Genomic DNA, 20583 nt, shown 5'->3' on the forward strand with positions numbered 1-20583 from the left:
TAGCAACAGACATTTAGAAATAATATCAGCTTCTTAAAATTCAGTTTTGCCAATCCTGATAAGACGCTGTCTTTTTTAAAATCTGGATTCACAAGGTCACTTTCACATAACAAGCATATTTCTCAAATCACCTGGTCTAATTGTGTAGTTTCCTGAACAATGCAATATAATTAAACAAATCCAATGACAGCAAAAAGCAAAAAGAAAGAAAAAAACAACAACAAAACAAAAAACAAAATCTGTAATTACTTCACTTTTCTCTGAGAAACCACATAACAAAATACAACCAGAAGAACACTTAGCTAATCACTTAGACCAACATTAATTTACTTACCACTGATAGTAGATTGTCATAACCAGTTAAGAGATTTACCTATTTGTTTGCACCTTATGTTCTCTTAGAAGGCCAACTTCCTCTTTTGCTTTCCTCAGTAAAGCCTGCTTGTTTTCAAACTCTGATGATTTCATGTAATTTTCAATTCTTTGATACTGGGTGTCCGAGAAACGAGCCAGGGACAGAAAAGCCTTCATTTTCCCACTCTTCAGCTCATCACTGCTATCACCCTTTTGGCTCCCAGCAACTTCTACTGCCTAGAACCAATGTTGTAAAAATGATAATAGGCCATCCTGCTGATTAAACAAAACATCTAATTCTTTAATGATTAAACTAATATAGAAGCAAAAGTTTTATTACAGAAGAAAAAGAAGTAAAGGCTTTTCAGATCTTTTGCAAAAATTGTATGACTCATCTAAAGTTCTTTACCTTTTCCAAGTAATTCTGCATAATTACTGTAGGATTTTCTAAGCAAGTCTCTGCCAACCAGCTTCCACATAACCTGAGACACTCTGTGTAAATTAATCTCAAACCTGGGTCTTTTCCAACCTTTGAACAAAAACATATTCGTATATGTCAGATATACTTATGAATATATAAGCTGCTCCCTAACATTACGTTAGCTCTTTGATTTTTCTCTCAAGTACATTTTGACCACAAGCTTAAGGCCCTTAAACACAAGCAAGTCATGGCTGAATATAAAGATATAGCTGTGTTAGTCTGTAGAATCAGTATGTAGAGAGATCTTGTAGCATCTTTGAGACTAACAGGTCAAAGATGCCAAAAGATCTCTCTACATAATGGCTGAATATGTGTTTCTTCAAAACAAAAACTGAAGTTTAAATTATGTGGCTTCTGTTGAATTAACATAGCATAAAATATACCTACATTACCTTAAACAAATCTTCATCCAATTTTTTGATCATCTCTTTCAGGATATTCAGTGCTAAGCTTTGCTCCTTTTTAGCCCAGAACACCTGCGCTTCCTCTAGTTGCCATTCGGATATCCCATGTCTCGTTGGGCTGCATTGCTTGATTTGAAACATTGCTCTTTCTGGAAGCTGGAAATCAAAAAATTAGATGTTCACATGTTCCCCTGGTTTTTTGAATAGGATCCAGCTAACTTCTGGAATCTACTGTTAACTGAAGGAAGTTAAAACATGTTACTTTTGCATCCTACCCTACAAAACATTCTGTGTTTGTTCCCCCAAAAACAGCTATAAACATTGTTCTTGACTTGAATTGAAAACTTGTTCTTTTACATCAGTATGGGCAATAGGTGGCCCTTCAGATGTTCTTGGACTGAAATTCCTTACTCTTGGCTATGCTTGCTATGACTGAGAGGTGTTGCAGCACAACATCACCCAGATCAGTGGTTCTCAGCCTTCAATCCTCCAGATGTTTTGGCCTTTGAGAAGCTCAGCCAGCACTGACCAATGACAAGAGAGTCTGGTATGTGAATCCCAAAACCAGCTGGTGGATCAAAGACTAAAAAACACTGATCTAGAAGGACACAATTTCTAGATTTATAAATAAAGGTTAATCATCATCATCATCATCATCATCATCATCATCATCATCATCATCTAGTATTATACTGCATATAGTGTAGCTGGAAGGCTGAGGCCAAGGGAACAGCTGTTTATCTAATGTAAATTTAGCCATTATGTAACACCAGTCAAAGGTCATATACTGCATATCATTTATCACAAAGTAGTAAGCCCTCAGTATGATTTAATTTTGTTTCACATCTCACAATTAGAGGAACTACAAGTGATAAATGGAAAGATATCCTTGTTTCTTCTGTTCTCAAACTCTATGACACAAGTGGGAATTTTAGAATATGCTACACTATTCTAGATGAATTAATCCAGAATAAAAATCTGGGTGAATAGAGAGATATTCAAGCCTACTCCTTTATAACTGGCAAAACAACAGATAATTGATAGAATCCTTCCAACATTTTGCACACCCAGACAAAAAGAAGTGGATATTACTCATCAATAACCATAAAATAAAGACTTTTGCATGATTTTTAGAAGAGCATGTTACAATAACAACTACTTTGGGAGATACCAACATAAATAAAGCATGTTGATACTCCCTAATATTTGTTGTTGCTGTGTGCTTTCAACTTATGGTGACCCTGAAGTGAAGCTAATATATGGAACTAAATCAAAACACATAATTATGTCTTGAGTAAATATCTAAATTAAGATGTTGGGATGCAACTTTGAAAATGTATTACTTGTGTATTTTTTGCCATCCGACCCAATTTGGACAGCTCCACAAGATGTCTGGTAAGGATGTCTTTAATGCATTCTCTTGTGGTATTCTCCATTTCCTTCTCCAGAAGGATGTTCAGAATTACTGTGCGCAAAGCCATGATAGGTTCTTGGAAATTAAAGTCACTATCCTGAAGAAGTTGGGACTGTCTCTGCCACTTCAGATACATGTTATTCAGATCGCTGTTAGTTACAGATCTAAAAGGAAGAGAATATAAGAATGGAGTCAGGAGCTGTGAGTAAAAATCAACACGTTATTAGCCATGTGTAAATCTGAGTGACACCTAGAACTGACACTATGTCCAACCATTAAAAAAAAATCAAAAATCAAAATTTATTTACAAAACTTCACAGCCCACACAGAGGCAAAGAAAGCTGCATGCCTTCCAATGAACTGGCTGTGCTCTACCTGTCAGTTTCTGTCAGCAATCTCTGTTCTACCTGTCAGTTTCTATCCTAGCCCAGCTAATAAAGAACGTAGCAAACAAAAATACAGGTATGTTAAAACCATTACATTTATCTTATCCCTTAGAGAAATGTGCTGACCATAATGCAGCCTGCAAGGAGGAAGGGAGGGGGAGAAAAATCAAGGAATGTAGAAGCACCTTTAAGACTAACTGGCTTTTATTTTAACATGAGCTTCCATGCATATAAATCCACTTCTTCAGAGGCAGTAGAGTGATGTTAAGGCCTCAGGTTAGAAAGCAGATTTATACATGTCTGTAAGTGGGATACAATGTAACAGGATCCAGAAAGATGCAAATCATGTCCCTTTGGCCTAAATTTTGAAAGTTACCAAAGGGGCGAGAACTAAGGAAAGAGTAAAAGGAAAGCCAACAAGTTTGAGTGTTGTTATTGTTTTGCCTTTGAGAACACTGTATGGGTTTCACAGTAATATTATCAGTGTGGCAACTGAAAAGGGCTATGTTTATTGAAATTCACAAATGTATACAAATGCCTAAACCCTACTGTAACTCCCAACTAGAACATTGAATCAACAGGAGGGGTGTGTGTGTGTGTGTGTGTGTGTGTGTGTGTGTGTGTGTGTGAGAGAGAGAGAGAGAGAGAGAGGAGAATGCATTGATCTTCCTGCCATCCTGAGAGTGAGAGAGCGATGGAGAAAGCCTCATTATTCAACAGTTCATCCTGTTGGGACTGAATCTGTTGGGACTAGTAGGATTCAGATTATACATTATATATTTTTATTACATAATTTTAATTAGGCTTATAACAATGAATGAAAATTCTCATCACAAGACACAAAGGAATATCTTAAGATACATAATGAAATGTTCATAAACATCCATGATAATGCTGCCAGTAAAGCATTGGAAGAAACATTATAGTACCCAGTGAAAAGTTGTCCTGTGCATTCCAACTCTCCAATAGTCTGCAGTCTACAGAGCGTAGGCAGCAATGTATATACAGACTCAAGGCTACCTTTAGACAATTCTTCTACTTCCTTCACTCTATGAATACAAAAAAATTAACAACAATTATAACAATTAATAATTATAACGCTCAACTTATGCTTAATCAATTTCAAATTCCACTACATACTGTGCAAAAGTTATAAAAATCCTGTCACAAGTCACACTTAATAGGAACATGTTTTTTAAAACAAAAATAGAATCCAGACATTTTCTCAAAGAAATAAAATCTATCAGGCCTACAATGTGTATGATGTCCTTACTTGATTTCAAAAAAATAAAGAGAATTTTTGAACTGAATATCAAGAGGTACATGTGAAAGACAAATAGTTCCCCCAAAGAAGCAAACTTCTCTTAAAAGCTAATTTGCCCCTTTTGAACTATTCTTCTTGTGGATGCCTAATCAACTTTCTGCCTCTCACTAAAATTTATGCCCTGATCTAAATCCAACTTCTGATCACAACCAGAGCAGAGCCACCAAATTAACTACTGAATGGTAAACCAATATTTACCAATCATTTGATATGTACATCTACTATAGTTAGGATTAACAACTGGGTTTAGGCCACTGTCTCCAATGTTGCAGATTCACAATCTCACCAGGGTCACACTCCCATAACATACTTTAAATAAACTTTAAAAAAAAACTTCTCCGATACTGCACATTTAATAAAAATGTTGACTACAGATCCATAACTTATTAACATAAACTGCAACACTATAGAAAACCAACAATATTTACATTTTATTTTGTCAGCATATGTAAAAACAAAAAAAGTATGTGCAAAGTTCACTATTTACCTAGCACGCTTCAGTCTTTCATAAAAGGTAGAGAATTCTTTGTCCTTTAAACACTGCAGCGCATCATACAATGATTCATGATAGCCTCGTCCTCCCATTTCATCTCTTAAAAGATAGCAAACAATATCACATTTGAATTTAGCACTATAGAAATATGGTCTTTTATACTCAGATTACCAATTCCCACTAAATTTTCTCCTAGGTAAAGAGTTGAAAGTATTTTACATACTCAAATCTATTTATACAATAATTTTAAATGAAAAGTGATGTCCTGATTTGCATTACTTGACTGAAGAAATCTGATCCCACTGCATATTTCTCCAAGCTGCCTGATAACGAAGTTCTTGTAATTCCATGGTACTTTCTTCATTTTCCTGTTCTAGTCCTTTTAAATAGATTGAAAGAGTATCACATAGCCCAAAATTCTGCAAGGCCTGTGAATGAGTGAAATATAAGGTTAATATCTGAAGGAACAGATTTGATTTCTGAAACATGCATCAACATTAGAAACTAAAAATATTAGTTAGAAGTCCCAGTCCAAGAGTGGAAAAGAAGCCAAAGTGGAATAGATCACAATTTCCGCAATAAAATAACCGTTTCCTGATGATTTATAAAGTTTTTTTTTAAAAAGGTAATTAGAAACACATTTATTTCTAATTATGTCCTGCTTGTCAACTAATAGTTCAAGGAGTTATCAACAATTAAAACATGAAATGACTATCAATAACAGTATCATAATGCAGTAATAAAGTCATCAGTAACATATGATATAGCAGTGCTGCACAAATTGTGGTCCACCAAATTTCAACTGCTAGAATGGTGGTCCAAAAAACATTGGTGGGGCAACAGTTTTCCCAGCCCAGCTGTAAAAATATATGGAAAAGGTCAGCAGATGGTTCAATGTGCAAAAGTACTTAATATCAGCGTAATAAGCTCTTGACATTAATACTGTACTGTTTCTGTTTTAAAAGTTACCTCTATTATTCCTGCCTGTCGAGTTGATGGAGGAAGGCTTGTTTCAAGGTCATAAGTCACCAGGGCTTTCCCCCACACTGCTTCATGTTCATATGTTCTTATTCTGTTATAAACAGAGAACTTTCAGATTTCGAGTACATTGTTTTCAGATATAATGATTAATTTTCTAATTAAATTAGTACCTAGCTAATGGCTGCAACATTCTTCCTCCACCACAGCCATAGATACTATCTGGTTCTCCTATGCTTCTGTATATCTCCATGAGGAGATCCTAAGTGCAACAAAACATAGTTAAACGTTCTTCTGTATGACATAAATGTGCCAGTACATTGTAATAATCTATAAAAAAAACATATTATTATTATTATTAAATATAGTATACATAATCAATATTGGTCCTTGGCAACTTAAGTTTTAGCACACTGAGACACAATATGTACTAAATGTCTCACAAAACTACAGTTCCCAGAATTCCCTAACATTAAGCCAGGGCAGTTAAAGCAATCTCAAATTGGATGATTTCTGCAGTGTGTTTTAGACCTTTGTGAACTAATTAAACCCATCTCAATATGAATATAAATACTTCGTGTTAAAGACATACTACACCTGCAAACTTATTCCAGTTTCTTCCTTACTCTTGTTGCTCAAACAAGTAAGTCTTGCATTCTGACTTTCTTCCTCAAATGTTATCTGTTTTGCTGCTTTGGAAGTAGACCTGCAGGAAAGTGGGGAAAACCTGATGTCAGAGTTGTATCACTCTCTAAAAGGTTATTAGTTGATACTGAATATAATAATGACAGATCCTAGAACTGTCTATTTATTTGTCTAAACTGGATAAATATTCTTGGGGAACCCTGTGAACTGTCCTTGTCACTTGTTGTTAAAAAATACAGTATTTTTCTTAGTTTCTGATGCCAGAGCAGAGGCTTGCCTCTCAACAAGCCAATAAGATCTGCATTCTTTTTAATTGTCTGTGACCTGCTGAGCTGTGGTCCCAGGAGCTTGTGGCTTATTTAAATTATGTTCCACTTGTCTTTTCTTTTTGTCAGATAGCACTTGAGGATAATTATATACTATCTCACAATCAGGTATTTTTCTCTTTTGCTTTAAAATTCCATTGACCTATTTTATAAATTTCATAAATAAATGTACTTATCTATAATAGATAAATAAATATTTTATACATATTGATAGTGTAGAGAAAATAAAGGGGAAGAGAGAAAGTGATAAACTTGACCTGTTGACAAGGCAGGAAACTAAAAGCTAGAGGAGAAGGGTGTTAGCATTCCTAACTGAAAATAATTTTACATTCCTGCCTTGAGCTGCATTGCATAAGTATTTTGCCAGTAGCCCTGTCCTAAATAGGGCTGTTCATGCTGAAACCACCAGTTCCACTGAGTGCTGATACAGCAATCCAAAGGACAGGCAAGACACGATGAGGGGAGGATGAATAGGGTGATGTGAGTCCACAGATGATCACTTAAAGAACTATGCAAAACATCAAACCTGAGCAGAACACTCCCTACTCATATAAAGTCAAGGCACAACAGGTTTCCGAAGACAGAAGAACTACTGATCCAGAGAACTACTATATTCATGTCATTTTGAACTATGATATGCATTGAATTTTAACAAATACAGCAACAGTTCCTTCCACTGGTGCACTAATTTAGTGATGGGCTTTATTTTGGGACCCATATAGAAGAAAAGCATGATATAAATTAATAAAATAAAACAAAAACTATCAGTAAAATCAATTGTTTGCTCACTGTTTAATCTTAAAGCTGTATTTTTTTAAAACAAAAGGAACATTCTGGTGAACTAGAAATATTATATCCAGGACTACTACATTTTTCCATTCATCACACCGATTGCATATACATATGTACATAGCTGGCCTAAAAATCCTTCTTCTGGGGAAAATAATAGTATCCTCCTCCTTATTATGTGTACAATAAATCTTACTTCAACACTAGGAATACTAGGGCCTGCAGACTACCTTAGTGAGTATTGGACTAAATCATCTGGCACACAGAAATATGCCCTCCAAATGTACTACAGCTTTGACCTCAGTATGTACAGATTCTATGTAATACTAGTACCGTTCTTGCTGTTTGTCCAGGTTTATCTTGTCAGCATAGATTTCTGTGTACAGCAAAGCTGTGAAATGAGCAGCACAGGACTGGGCTACCACAGCAACCTGAAGGTAATTTAAATCCAGCCAAAAGCTGTCATCAAAGACTGTACTTGAAGGACTTCTGGAAAAAAAATATAAGCAGAAATACTTTCACTTGACTCTATGAAATTATTCTAAACCAAAAGAGGCACACATTATATTTGAAGAATATAAATCCCTAGGGAGCCAATGTGGTGTATTGCTTGGAGAGTTGGACTAGGACTTCACTTCAAATGGTTCAAATCCCTGCTCAGCCATGGAAACCTGCTGGGTGATCTTGGGTATGTTGCACTCTTAGCCTTAGAGGATGACAATGGCAAACCTTCACTGAATAAATCTTGCCAAAAATATCCTATAATAGGGTCACTGCATAAGTCAGACCCAACTTGAAGGCACATAACAATAACATAATTTCTTAGACAGAAACACTACTACATCTACAAATATAATTCTGGACTAAATGCACTCACCTTCAATATTTATTTTCTGTCTTTACCATAATACAGTACTTCTTTTATATGAAAGGATGGAAAAAGCATGGCCTGTGACCAGGCGCACATCACAATTTTGTCCCTCCCTGCTTGCCCCTCCCGTGAAGAGTGAGACTGCAGACTCCAAGTCTGCGAAAAGGGAAGGACAAGTGTAAATAAATGAATTTTATGTTTAGACTTGGCTCTCAACTCCAAAATATCTCATTATGTATGAATATGCAAATACAAGTATTCCAAAATCCAAAAAAATTTGGAATACAGAACACTTCTTTCATGGTTCTGTCCCATCCTCCTGCCAATTAGGAGATGATACCCCTGAGGACAATCTTATCTGGGCTGCTAACAGCCACTGATTTTTAATACCCCTTTACTAGTAACTCAGTGGGAAGTTATGGAGAGTGGGTGGGCTTGACTTGTGCTTTGCCACCTTTGACTCTGCAGATGTTTTCCCTCCCCCCTTCTCTCGCTGATGTGCCTCCTGTGTAAAAGAACATACACATACACTGAGCAAAAGCTGCATGAAAGACTGTGAGGAGAAATGAGACTTTTAAAGGATGCCTTATACTAAGCAGGAAACCTACAGAGCAAAAAGGATTGCAACATGAAGGCACCTTCCTTCAGGTGTTACTTAGGAACAGCGAAAAGTTACAAACAGCCTAGGTACTCAGCCAAAGCTGAAAAGAACCATAATCCTTAACTAGATGTTTAACTAGATATTCCCATATTCTATGCACAATACAGATGTTCTGGGTCAGTGATAGTGAACCTTTTGCATACCAAGTGCCCAAACTGCAACCCAAACCCCACTTATTTATTGCAAAGTGCCACATCCCTCTGGCTTTCTAGTAATGAACTCTGGCAAACTCTGTGCTGGGGCGACAGCATGTGTGCCCACAGAGAAGGCTCTGAGTGCCACCGGTTCGTCACCACTGTCCTGTGTGTTAGATGTCCATAGGGAAGTATCTAGACCCGTAGGGTCCAGCCTAACTTCCCCCTACGTGCGGCAGACACCTCAGTCCCAAGTCTTTTTTTGTTCTCTCTTCTGCCTCATGACAACCTCAGGTTTCCTATCCCTCCCTCAGGGAAGCACCTTGAAGTTTGTCACTAGTCATGCTCGTAGTGTAGTTGTTCCTCATGTGATTCCCTCATGATGCTGAACGACAACAAATGTAACTTGAACCAATACATATATTTCTCTGAAGATGCCAGCCCCAGATGCTGGCGAAACATCAGGAACAAACTCTTCTAGAACATGGCCACATAACCTGAAAAACCCACAAAAACTATACATCCCTAACCCTTCATTTACCTGGAGGGGAGACAATACCCCTCAGCTGTATTGGGCAGATGATGGCAGATCCCATTATCACTACTTCTGGTCCCAAGTATTTAGGGATATTAACATGTACTACATGTACTAAGTATTTGAGTCTGAGAACAAGGCGGCATGGCACTCATGTTTTATAACAATTGAAACTTACTCTTATACAATTAATATTGACTGGTTGTATTGTTACACTGAGAACTGTTGTAAGATAAATGTATTGTAAACTTACTTCTTTTGTCGTCGTAAGTAGTCAACTATAGCAAGCATCGTATTTCGAGATATTTTATCCAAATTGGTATTAGCAAGGGATTCTGAATCTACATTGAAAAAAACATTTCAGTTACTAGGCTATTTAATTACTGCCTGTGTAAGGTAATTACAGATACAGGTGTAGAAACTGTATGTGCAATCATTCTGATATCATATACTTACTGATACTTACTGATATCATGTATTATTTATACAGTAATAAAGTATATTAGTACAATATACAGATTGAATATCCCTTATCTATTTGGATTTCCTGCATGGCAGGGGGTTGGACTGGATGGCCCTTGCAGACTCTTCCAACTCTATGCTTCTATGTGTGAGAAAGGAAGTGCTTTGGATTTTTTCAGATTTTGGAATATTTGCATATACATAATGAGATCTCTTGGAAATGGAACACAACTCTAAACACAAAATTCATTTATGTTTCATATGCACCTTATATACATAGCCTAATGGCAATTTTATGTAATATTTTCAATAATTTTGAGCATGAAACAGTTTTTGCAACTTTCTTTTACAATGTCTAGAACCCACTAATTCGTTGTAATTGTGTGCCATAAACGATCAAATAACAGTAACCTTTCTCCCACTGGAATGATATGGGAGTCAGAATTTTTATCTACCCGCTCTATAAGGGTGAACACTGAACTATCAGAAAACAAAGGTTGGCACTATCTCAGCCACCCATGAAAAAAGTTTTGGATTTTGGAGTATTTTTGATTTCACAATTCCAGATAAGGGAAACTTAATCTGTATCAAGTTTTACAACAAAGAAAACCCAAAAGATGTTAAGAAGGTGTGTTATGCTTAAGTTTTCAAAGTACTTTTGAATTTTTATTCATTCATGTCCATAATTATCTCCTAAATTAAACATTAATATTCCAGTTTTATAGTGGAAACAGAATGTGAAACACAGGGACTTCTCCACAGTTCTTAAGAAATAGGTTCATGACATAACAAGAATTTGAGCCCAGTGAAAATCACCATCCATGAGGGTTGGTTGCTTTTGATTATTCAATGAAGAGAAATGAAAAGAACAAACAAATTCAACTTATTTACCTGACAAAGTCAATCTGTACAAATATGGTATCAACCTCCGAGTCCAGAGGGATAACCCTGGTAGACTGTAGCAGAAAAATAATAGTCTTGACACCTTAAAAACTAACAAGTTTATTATAGCATAAGCTTGTTCCATTTCCTCAGATTTCACGAGAATTTAAGCCACAATAAGTCAGTTAGTTTTTAAGGTTGATCTAGTAATCCAACTCTGCACTATTCTAGATCCAGTGATATGCTGACCAACAGAATAAGCTTCACCAATAGAGGAAAGACTTTGAAATCCAACCTATTATTATACCAGCATGTTAACCATATGTTAAGTCATATGACTTATTCTAACACAATGATAGTAATTTTCAGTGAAACAAGTTCTTTGAAAGAAAAGCACAACTCCAGTAACTCCAGTTATAATTACAGCCTTCTCAAAGAACAGAAATGTAGTGCTATCTTTTATTTACAAAGTCCTTCTGAAAACTCACATTTTCCATGATCCTGGTGGGTCAGCCTCATAATCCACATCTGGAACTGCAACTAAACTGAAATATGTCTAACTGCATTTGCTCATAATCATTCCTTGTTACTCTTCCTCTTATTCTTCCCACAATGGCAAAGCTTAGATTTATGCCTCTCAGGACAATGATCTCCTTGTGCTATTTTTTAAAGCACCAAACATTATAATAAAATGTGTAAGTTACTTCACACAATATAATTTAGATTCTGGAAGATGAGAACTTTCATAGTTTTACCTGGATATGAACATGCGGGTGTAGATGTTCTACTGTGGGGCAATGCATTCTGGCAACAAGTGGTGAAAAATGTCTGAATATGTGTGGACAAAAGAGTCTGCCCAAATTCATTTGAGTCATGAAGTAGGATATCATGGATTAGGTATGGAAGTACAGTCTGACAAAAATCTGTTTGAACCTGGAATATACAAAAATAATATTCTGAAAATCTGTATTAATAGTTTTCAGTTTTTCTTTTTATGTTCACTTTCATTTCTATAGCAAATCAATCTATAAGGGTAGTCCAGGTAATGTTTATAAATCTCTAAATTTTCTGGGCAATAAAAAAGCAATATGGTAAATGAAAATGAAAAGAGACAATATGTCTATTTTACCTCACACAAAGGCTTCAGTAACAGAAGGGTTTCACTTTTTACCCTTCCACTGTCCAAGAGCACAGAAGTCAAAGTCTTAATCCAAACATCATGGTTTTGATTCTGAGGAATCCAGAGATTTGTATTGTCCAAAACTTCTGAATGAGTATCTGTTGTTTTATGAGACACTTCCAACACCTTTTTTTAAAAAAAGAAAAAGACATATAGTTTTTGCTAAAGCCTCTTTACACTGAATTATATATCCCTCCCTCCCAGAGCCATTAACTCTAACCTCTTTGGCCAGTTCATAATCTCTCTCCCCTCATAAATTACTTCAGCCCATATTTAACCTGTTGAACATTATGAATACCCATAGCACTAAATAAACATTAAGTGTCACAAGGCCATCTCCGAATTTCAGTAATGTTGTTGTGCACAGACACAAATCCTATACAGTTGCCCCCAATACACAATGAAATAGCATATTATGGGTTGAATTCTTTATCTGAAGGACCTGGGACTAAGCTTACTGCTACATTTTGCAGTACCCTGTTAAATATTATCCTGGGGGCTCTTCCTAGACTCAGAAACTGAATTTGTTATAGAGAACAAGATGGGTACAGTTAGCCATATGATTTTTCACAGTTTTCTCTTAATGCAGAAATAAATGACAGTATGCCTTGAATTCGAGTAGCAAGTAGACTGTGGCTACATTAAGCTTCTCCAGTTGAGCAAATGTCCATCCAGTCAGTGAAAAGGAAGAGAAAATGAAATGACAGTCATGTGATCTGGCAGCTAAAACTCTTACTCACAGTTTCAGCTTTCTTAGTAGAGAGAGAACTAGAATAGAAGAACGTTTTCAGATGAAAATCTCTGGATCTATCTTTGCTGAGAGAAGCAATCTAATCTAGGTTGTCTTCTTTGGCTAAGAGAGGAGAGTTGAGTTTTTTAAATCTAGTTTTAAATGCCAGAAAAATCAATACCTTTTTCTTAGACACTCTGAAAGGATGCAGATATATTAGCATTGGGTCTGCTTTGACTTTGTAAATCTCCCAGAATTCATGACCAGTTTTAGTGGCTAAAATGTTTTTCAGACAAGTAGCAGCAGCTGATCGAACCTCAATACTGAAAGAAGAATACCTCTTTTTAGATTTTGGACAGTAACATTGTACAAATCTACTTAAAACTTGACTACACAGACTTTATCATATTCAGTTGTTTACTTACCATTGATCTAGTAAAGCATTATTTATGAGAGTTAACATGATGAAGACCCACTGAAGTTCCCTGTTTTCAAACAGATCAGCTGCACTGAAGCAGGATACAATTTTATTGTGTTGTAAAGCTGTGGTAGAAAAACTGATGGGGCCAATTTCTCCCAAACAACTCCCAACTGCCTCTGCAAAAATAATTAATATTATAAATTGGGAGATGGATTTATATATATCACATATAAAAAAAGAGATGTTGGTATTTACCGTGAATCCTCATTCTTGGAGGGTATAGAAGAGCAAACCACTGTAGGTTTCCCTCATGCTAGCCTTCCAAGGCAAAAGTCCAATGTTCCTTTTCAATTAAACTGAAGAATCCTGTCTGCTTTCATTTTACTTATGAAGCTTTGGACATTGTTAAATTTACTAATAAACCAGTTCTTTCATCCAATCCTGAAAACACTTACTTTGTCCTTGTGACATGAACTAATGTTGTACCTGAGGAAATTGTTGTGTATGACCTCAGCACTAAGCAGATAGAGGGGAAAATCCAGGTTAAGTGGATTTATCTGAATCAGGGGATCCACCTGCTGTCCGTATGGCCCGCCCCCAGAACAGGCAGTCTGCACCACTTCCCTTCTTCTGCCAGGACAAACTGGCCAAAATGAGGGATTTGCATGTACAAGCTGTGCCATGCCATTATTTCATTTCTCTTCTGCTTCAAACACACCCACACATGTGTATGGATGCACAAATTGCCTAACTTATCCCAACCACCTGCCAGCCCATTCAGTGCCACACACAACTGGCCATGCAATTGGCCATGCAGTTGCACAAGCAATTGGATGCCCTTACGGCACACTGGTGTGTGCAGTGACACACTGGCAAAGCACAATCATGTATATGCTCTCTTCTCACCACTTCATCCCATGTCCCCCTGTTGGGCTGTCTAGTCTGTTAGTATTTTTTATTAAATCCATTGCAATGTTGGTGACCTGCCATTTCGGTCATCACTTCACATCTTGGGATGTGTGATAGGTCGATGCTGCAGCTGGATAGGGTCGATGCTGCAGCTGGCCTCACGTGCCCGTGTGCTTGACAAAAAATACCTATGGTGAGCAATGGTGTCAGTGGCTGCATCACACTAGGCTCAGAGTGCATGCTCCAGGCCATGTCCACAATCTGTTTGTGCATGCCCGCACTCAAATCACATAGTTCATGTGCGATAATGCACACTTTCCACCTTGACACAGAGCAACCTGGGAGTTATTTTGCTCTGTTGTTTAGCTTTGCAGCGAGTTTTCATCCCGGTTTCCTCCCATTTTGGGGCTGTATGTTGTTTAAACAAGTAAAGCTCAAAATGGGTTGAAACTGCTTCTTTTTGTCATTAACAAAAGCATCGACCCATCACACATTGGGGTTGTCCATGAGGACAACCCCCAATGAATTAGAGTATTTGCCAGTACAGCACCAAAATACTGAAACAGAAACTGACCTGCATTGCCATATAAAGGGGGTGAGTTTTAACCCCTCTCTTGAATGATTCAGTTTGCCTCCCAAAAGTCTGGGTGCCAGCTTGCTTCTGCACTCTCTGATCAGTGAAGCTTCCCCGCTTGCTGGCTCAGAACCCTCAAAGCCAACCTGGCAAACTGCAGCCATGATAGGATTATTATCCACAAAACTGCCCTTTTTCTCCTTGTTGAATTTTTTGCTTTCTAAAGCTTTTCCTTTAAAGTTCTTCTCACTAACTGCATTACTCTCACTCTCTAACTTTCTGTCTCTTTAGTCAGTGTCAAAGCATCCTTTGAAGTCTTTTTTTTCACTTTTGTGACTAGTTTTATCGGTGCGTTACAGACAGGCCCTTTGCAGCGCGTCCACGACGTGCTAGGGTTGCCTCGGGGCGGCGCATGCACACGCCCCGCAACCCTAGCACGTCATGCATGCGCCGCAGTAGCGCAGCACCATACATACAGCGCGCGTATCTGTCACGTCACAGCTGTGCAGCTGCAACGTAACAGCGCCGTCTTTGGGGCTTTGCGGCGCCGCAAGAAGGAGCCGCTTTTTGTGCTCCTTCTTTGCTGCGCAGCTCAATTTGTATGCTGCAGCACAGCTGTGCAGCAAAGAGAGGCACCGAGGAAGCGCCTGTTTTGGGCGGTCTGTAACATGCCATCGTTTCTATTTAACTCTAGATTAATTTCTGATTTCTCTTGCTGCTCTGATTCATCTTCCCTTGGTGAAAATGTTTTTGTTAACAGTGATTCTGCTTCATGTTCACAGACTTGAAGACTGACAATCAAATTAATGGATTTGTTTTCTTTCTACATATATTACTCAGAGACTTGTTTTTCTGCAGTCACATGAGTATTCAATCCAGCTAGCTCTTCTTTTGCCTATTTTCCTTCTTTTCTAAGGGAAATCAGGTCTTATTTTCCAGTCAGATCTGATTGAATCCATTACCTTTTCTTTTTTGTTATGGCAATAGTAATAGCATGTACATTTCTATACCACTTATCAGTGAACTCAGCACTCTCTAAGTGGTTTTGTTAAGTCTGTCATTTACATAGCCATGTCTAATTGAAATTTTACTTATTTATAAAGTAGCTACTTATAAAGTGAAATAAAGAAGCGAACACAAAGAAATAAAGTCATGACAGTTTTGAAAGTTAAATCACAGAAAATTTAGAATTGAAAAGAGAGAAACCAAAATGATACTAGCTGGCAAGGCAGCGTTTTAAAAATTGAATGAGACAGCTGTCTTCAGTTTAGCTGGAAAGGACTATTGGACTTCAATATGCCAACAACAAAGAAAAAAGACACTAGTATCTGGTATACAGAACTATTAAATCAAGGATGGGGAAATTCTGCAAACAGGGACCCTGACGGTCCCTCCCCAAATCCACAGGGGGTTGCCCCACCACACAGTGGTATTTGCATTGGAAAAGAGCCTATTCTTCTCTCAAAACAATATGCACCCTCCCCGTAAAAACAGATTTGTGTTTCTGGGACTCTTCTGGGGCAACAAATATGTTTATAAACAATGTGTACAGGAAAAGGCTCACATTGTTTAAAGATGTAATGGCATTATTGAAATGCCAAACACCACTTTTTGTTATGGTAGAAGACAGTGAGAGGAGGCATATGTACCTCCTAACTACTTTTAGTCTACCCTTGCATTAAATGGTATGGAGTTTTACAGCCTGACTTTTCTCTTAAAAGAACTGCAATTTACTGCTCAGGTACTTACCCAAGACTGTATCAGAAGAGTTTACAGCTATTTTTGAAAGCTGTAAAAGGCACACCACCAGCTTCACTATTACACAGTCCTTTGGATCTTCTGTCAGTTGAAAGAAAAAGTAATACAATAAATATTTAATGTATATGGCAGAGCTGCTTAATTGCATTGGTAGATTCTAACAGATGTTAGACCTCTATTGCATCCATATTATTTCTGTCTGCCATAATGCAATTTTCTGGAGTGTACAATGAGACATGCCTTTTTCCATCTTGGCACTCCAGTTAAGAAATGTGTTTCGATCTGGTGCATTCCTCAATATCCACTATATCAATATCCAAAGCATTCTGTGAGTCTCAATTATTACTCAGCTGTGATGTTGGTGATTGTTAATTTTATACTGACTTTGTGAATATATTAGCTTTTATTATTATTATTTTCATGAATTTGATACAAGATTCTTTGGACATTAAATTTAATGGGAAAAGGATATATATTTTATAAACAGATAAAAAGTGCAAAAAGCCCAATCTACTGAATATATCCAGCTAGTACATTACTTCCAGTGTATCCCCTATCCTAAAAGTTTATAAAGCTGAAATCTTGCCCATTTTATCTTATGGTGCTTGTATTTACATGTGGGACATCCAAGTCTTTGGCATTATACTAGGTCCAAGAGGACCAACAACTTGCTTACTGTGACTGGATGTCTCTACATATTATATGATTTACCTTAGAAGGCTGGAATATTAGTTTTCCATGACCACTGATGAAGACGCATAGTCGAAACGTGTTTGGTCTCTGTTTGTTCACTTTGCAATTGTAATGGGCGTACTGTGCTATCCCTTTTAATTTTTTACTGAGAGGTGCAAAGGAATTTATCTGCCATTGTACTGGCATTTTGTATGTTTGACACCTCCTTATGTTCTGTTATACTGTTTGGGATTTGCAGTTTTCAAGCCTAGTACTGTCTGGCAACATTAGCCTTGTGTTTGTTAGGGCATGGTTTACAGGCCAGCACAAGCCTGTTTGTTTATAGGATTGCATATATTTTATGCATTTTATTTCCTGTTAACATCCCATTGCAACATATTGTTTTAATAAAATTACTGTGTTTCCTATTTTCATCCCCCCTAGACTTTGGATCCTTGGAACTGACAAGAACACTCCAGCCCAAGCAGTGAGGGCAGAACTTGGGATCTATTCAATTCAAGGCCAGACGTGGATAAAAGCTTTTAAATACTGGCTAAAGATCTCCAAAATGGATTCTAGAAGAGTCCCCAAACTCTGCCTAGAAGAACAGCTGGTGATTAGGCCCCTAACTTTTGGGTTTGTCAGCTATCACTAGTTTTGTTCCAATTAGGATTTTCTCTTTCTTATTTTCTTTCAGCTGGGAACACAGTTCAGGAATCCTGAAAACGAAGGATCTGGGACATCAGCGCGCAATTAGATATAGCTTTGTTAGCTGGGTGTAAATCTCTTAACTGGTTAGCTAAAAATAAAACTGTATTTGGCCTAGAAAATTATCTTGAGTTGCATTTAACACAGAGCCAGAGAACAGCCTTCACCAGAGCTAGATTTGAACAATTGAACTCAATGGTAAGAACAGGACGGTTTCAAAAAATATCTTATTATGAAAGATTATGTATTTGCGGAGCCCCAGCTATCGAGGATACTCCACATATCATGTTTGACTGTTGTTTATAAGATAAGGAGAGATCACACTTTTTACAACCATTCTTGGGCAGAATGACTTACTGGGATCTTTCAGCTAAATTGTCGTATCTTTTCTCTGGAAAGAACATACATATAGTGCGATATGTAGTTAAATTTGTAGTCAATGCTGTTCGCTTGAGAGATCATTTTATGATACAAAACGGGGTTTTGTGTCATGGCGGTGAGTTCATTTAAACACTTTTATTGTTATCTCCCACTCTGTTTTAGCTAGTCTTATTTTAGACTATTTTATTTTGCATCCTACTTTTTAAAATTTGCTTTTAGTTAGCCTGTGTCCGTTTTAACCCCTTATTTGAGTTTTAAGTCTGACTCAGTTTTATCTTTGTATATACGTGGACATTCTGATATTTTTATCTTGTATTTTATATGCTGTAATTTTGTAACTGTATTTAGTATTCTATTGATATGGTCAGTGGACTAATCAATAAACTTGTTGTTGGATTAGTACATTACTGATGTACAACAAGAGTTTTAATATACAGAGAAAAAATGATTATTTTAAATGAAACTAGAAACCAAATGACAGAAATTTTCCTGATATTGCAACAGAAACAACCCAACATAAATGAATTGATAGAAAGAATTAAGTATTAATAAGCATATCAAGCTGTTAAGACTGATGTAGATTAAGACTTAATATACAGTATAATATAGTGTAAAAATGAAATTGGATAGTTTTGGAAACTATTAAAAAGTTACTTTACAACAAAAGGATTTTGTGTATTGTAAGAATATTAGCAAGTGCTTAGTAATTTATACAATATATTCATGACATATGGGATGATAAATTTGTTGATACCTGTAATAAACTTTTTAAAAAATAAACATGGAATAGAAATAGTAACAAACTTGACAATAAAAGTACAAATCACACCATTCATAGGAAAAGAATGTAGTCTCAAATCCTTACCCTGAAACTCTTTCATAAGATATTTCATTTGTTCTTTATGACTTTCAAGTTGTTTGCGCAAATCATTTAAACCTTCACGCCTTGTTAATGATAATGAATCAGAGATATTTACAGATAGGAAATGGTAGATTTCCTGCAAACATCAAATTAATTTTATAATAAAGATACAATTCATAGATATCTTCCTAGAAAGCCCTGCAATTACTGGTAGATGTTATTATAAAAAGATATACAGAGACTCATACAGTTGGAAGAGACCACAAGGGCCATCCAGTCCAATCCCATGCCATGCAGGAATTTAGAATCAAAGGCAAGTCAGTAAAGAGAAAGACTGAATGGGAGTGAAAAGGAGGAAAAGATTAGCAAGGGGGGAAAAGAGAGGGAGAAGAGAAGGACCACTGGAGCAGGGAAGGGACTAACATATTTCTAACCCGGGTAAAGTTGGCTGAATGAGTACCAAGGAAAGAAAGAAAAGTGAAATCAGGTGAAAAGTGATTCCTGGCTTCAAGCAGTTCAAGTTCTTTGTGGATTGCTTCTCTGCATGCTCTGGTACTACTCCTGTTGTATCATAAACTGTCAATCCTCCAAGCACAGTAAAGAAAATACTTGTGCAATCTGTAATTTTACTTCTATTTTATTAAAAGAATTTAATTTGCTATGATTTTGTAAGTTAACTGATTCAATTACCTCAGAAAGAGAAAATTTTCCTTTACTGTATTTTATTTTTTGCTGAGCGGAACGTAGTTCTTTAAAAGCAGGCTGGTCAGGAAAAGGATCTAGATGTTTCACTGCTTGGTACAGATTTTCATTGTCTTTATTATCTATTACTAGATACTTCAGTAAGCCCAAGATCTAAAATTTTGTTTTAAAAAAACAGAAACAGAAATATGAAAACCTTTATAATAAAGACTTCATATTTTTACCTGAAAAACAAAGACACAACACTCTGTAAAATTATTAATGTTACTTACCCCACACTGTTTTTATACATGAACAGATTAATAAGCAGACTCATGCACATTCTAGCCTCATTGCACAGAGTGCCATAACAGAACCAGAAAATCCTACTATTTGCTGGCGTTTGGGTCCAGGACTCCCCATGGATACCAAATTCCGTGAATGTTCAAGTTCCATTAAATACAATGGATAGTAAAATGGTGTCACTTACATAAAATGGCAAAATCATGGTTTGGTTTATTTATTTTAAAAAATATATTTTCAAGCTGTGGATACTTGCACCAGTGGA

The 20583-nt window shown here is 36.7% G+C and overlaps 1 protein-coding gene across 2 annotated transcripts in view; it reads right to left on the minus strand.

The window, feature by feature from the left end:
• Positions 1-20583, minus strand: part of ATM (ATM serine/threonine kinase) — an 87097-nt gene that overhangs the window by 18151 nt on the left and 48363 nt on the right. For both annotated transcript variants that reach the window (XM_089512688.1, XM_089512687.1), the window contains exons 31-49: positions 20025-20189; positions 19338-19470; positions 16703-16792; positions 13475-13646; positions 13231-13372; positions 12269-12445; positions 11895-12072; positions 10049-10136; positions 7928-8083; positions 6432-6540; positions 6008-6096; positions 5826-5928; positions 5136-5284; positions 4851-4955; positions 3969-4088; positions 2583-2817; positions 1228-1395; positions 764-883; positions 374-591 (exon numbers count right to left, since the gene is read on the minus strand). In XM_089512688.1, coding sequence (XP_089368814.1) covers positions 374-591; positions 764-883; positions 1228-1395; positions 2583-2817; positions 3969-4088; positions 4851-4955; positions 5136-5284; positions 5826-5928; positions 6008-6096; positions 6432-6540; positions 7928-8083; positions 10049-10136; positions 11895-12072; positions 12269-12445; positions 13231-13372; positions 13475-13646; positions 16703-16792; positions 19338-19470; positions 20025-20189 — 2717 coding nt within the window. The remainder of the gene's footprint in view (positions 1-373; positions 592-763; positions 884-1227; positions 1396-2582; positions 2818-3968; positions 4089-4850; positions 4956-5135; positions 5285-5825; positions 5929-6007; positions 6097-6431; positions 6541-7927; positions 8084-10048; positions 10137-11894; positions 12073-12268; positions 12446-13230; positions 13373-13474; positions 13647-16702; positions 16793-19337; positions 19471-20024; positions 20190-20583) is intronic.

Source organism: Sceloporus occidentalis, unplaced genomic scaffold, assembly GCF_023333645.1.
Source record: "Sceloporus occidentalis isolate IW3139 unplaced genomic scaffold, rSceOcc1.0.p SCAF_2, whole genome shotgun sequence".
Lineage (NCBI taxonomy): Eukaryota > Metazoa > Chordata > Lepidosauria > Squamata > Phrynosomatidae > Sceloporus > Sceloporus occidentalis.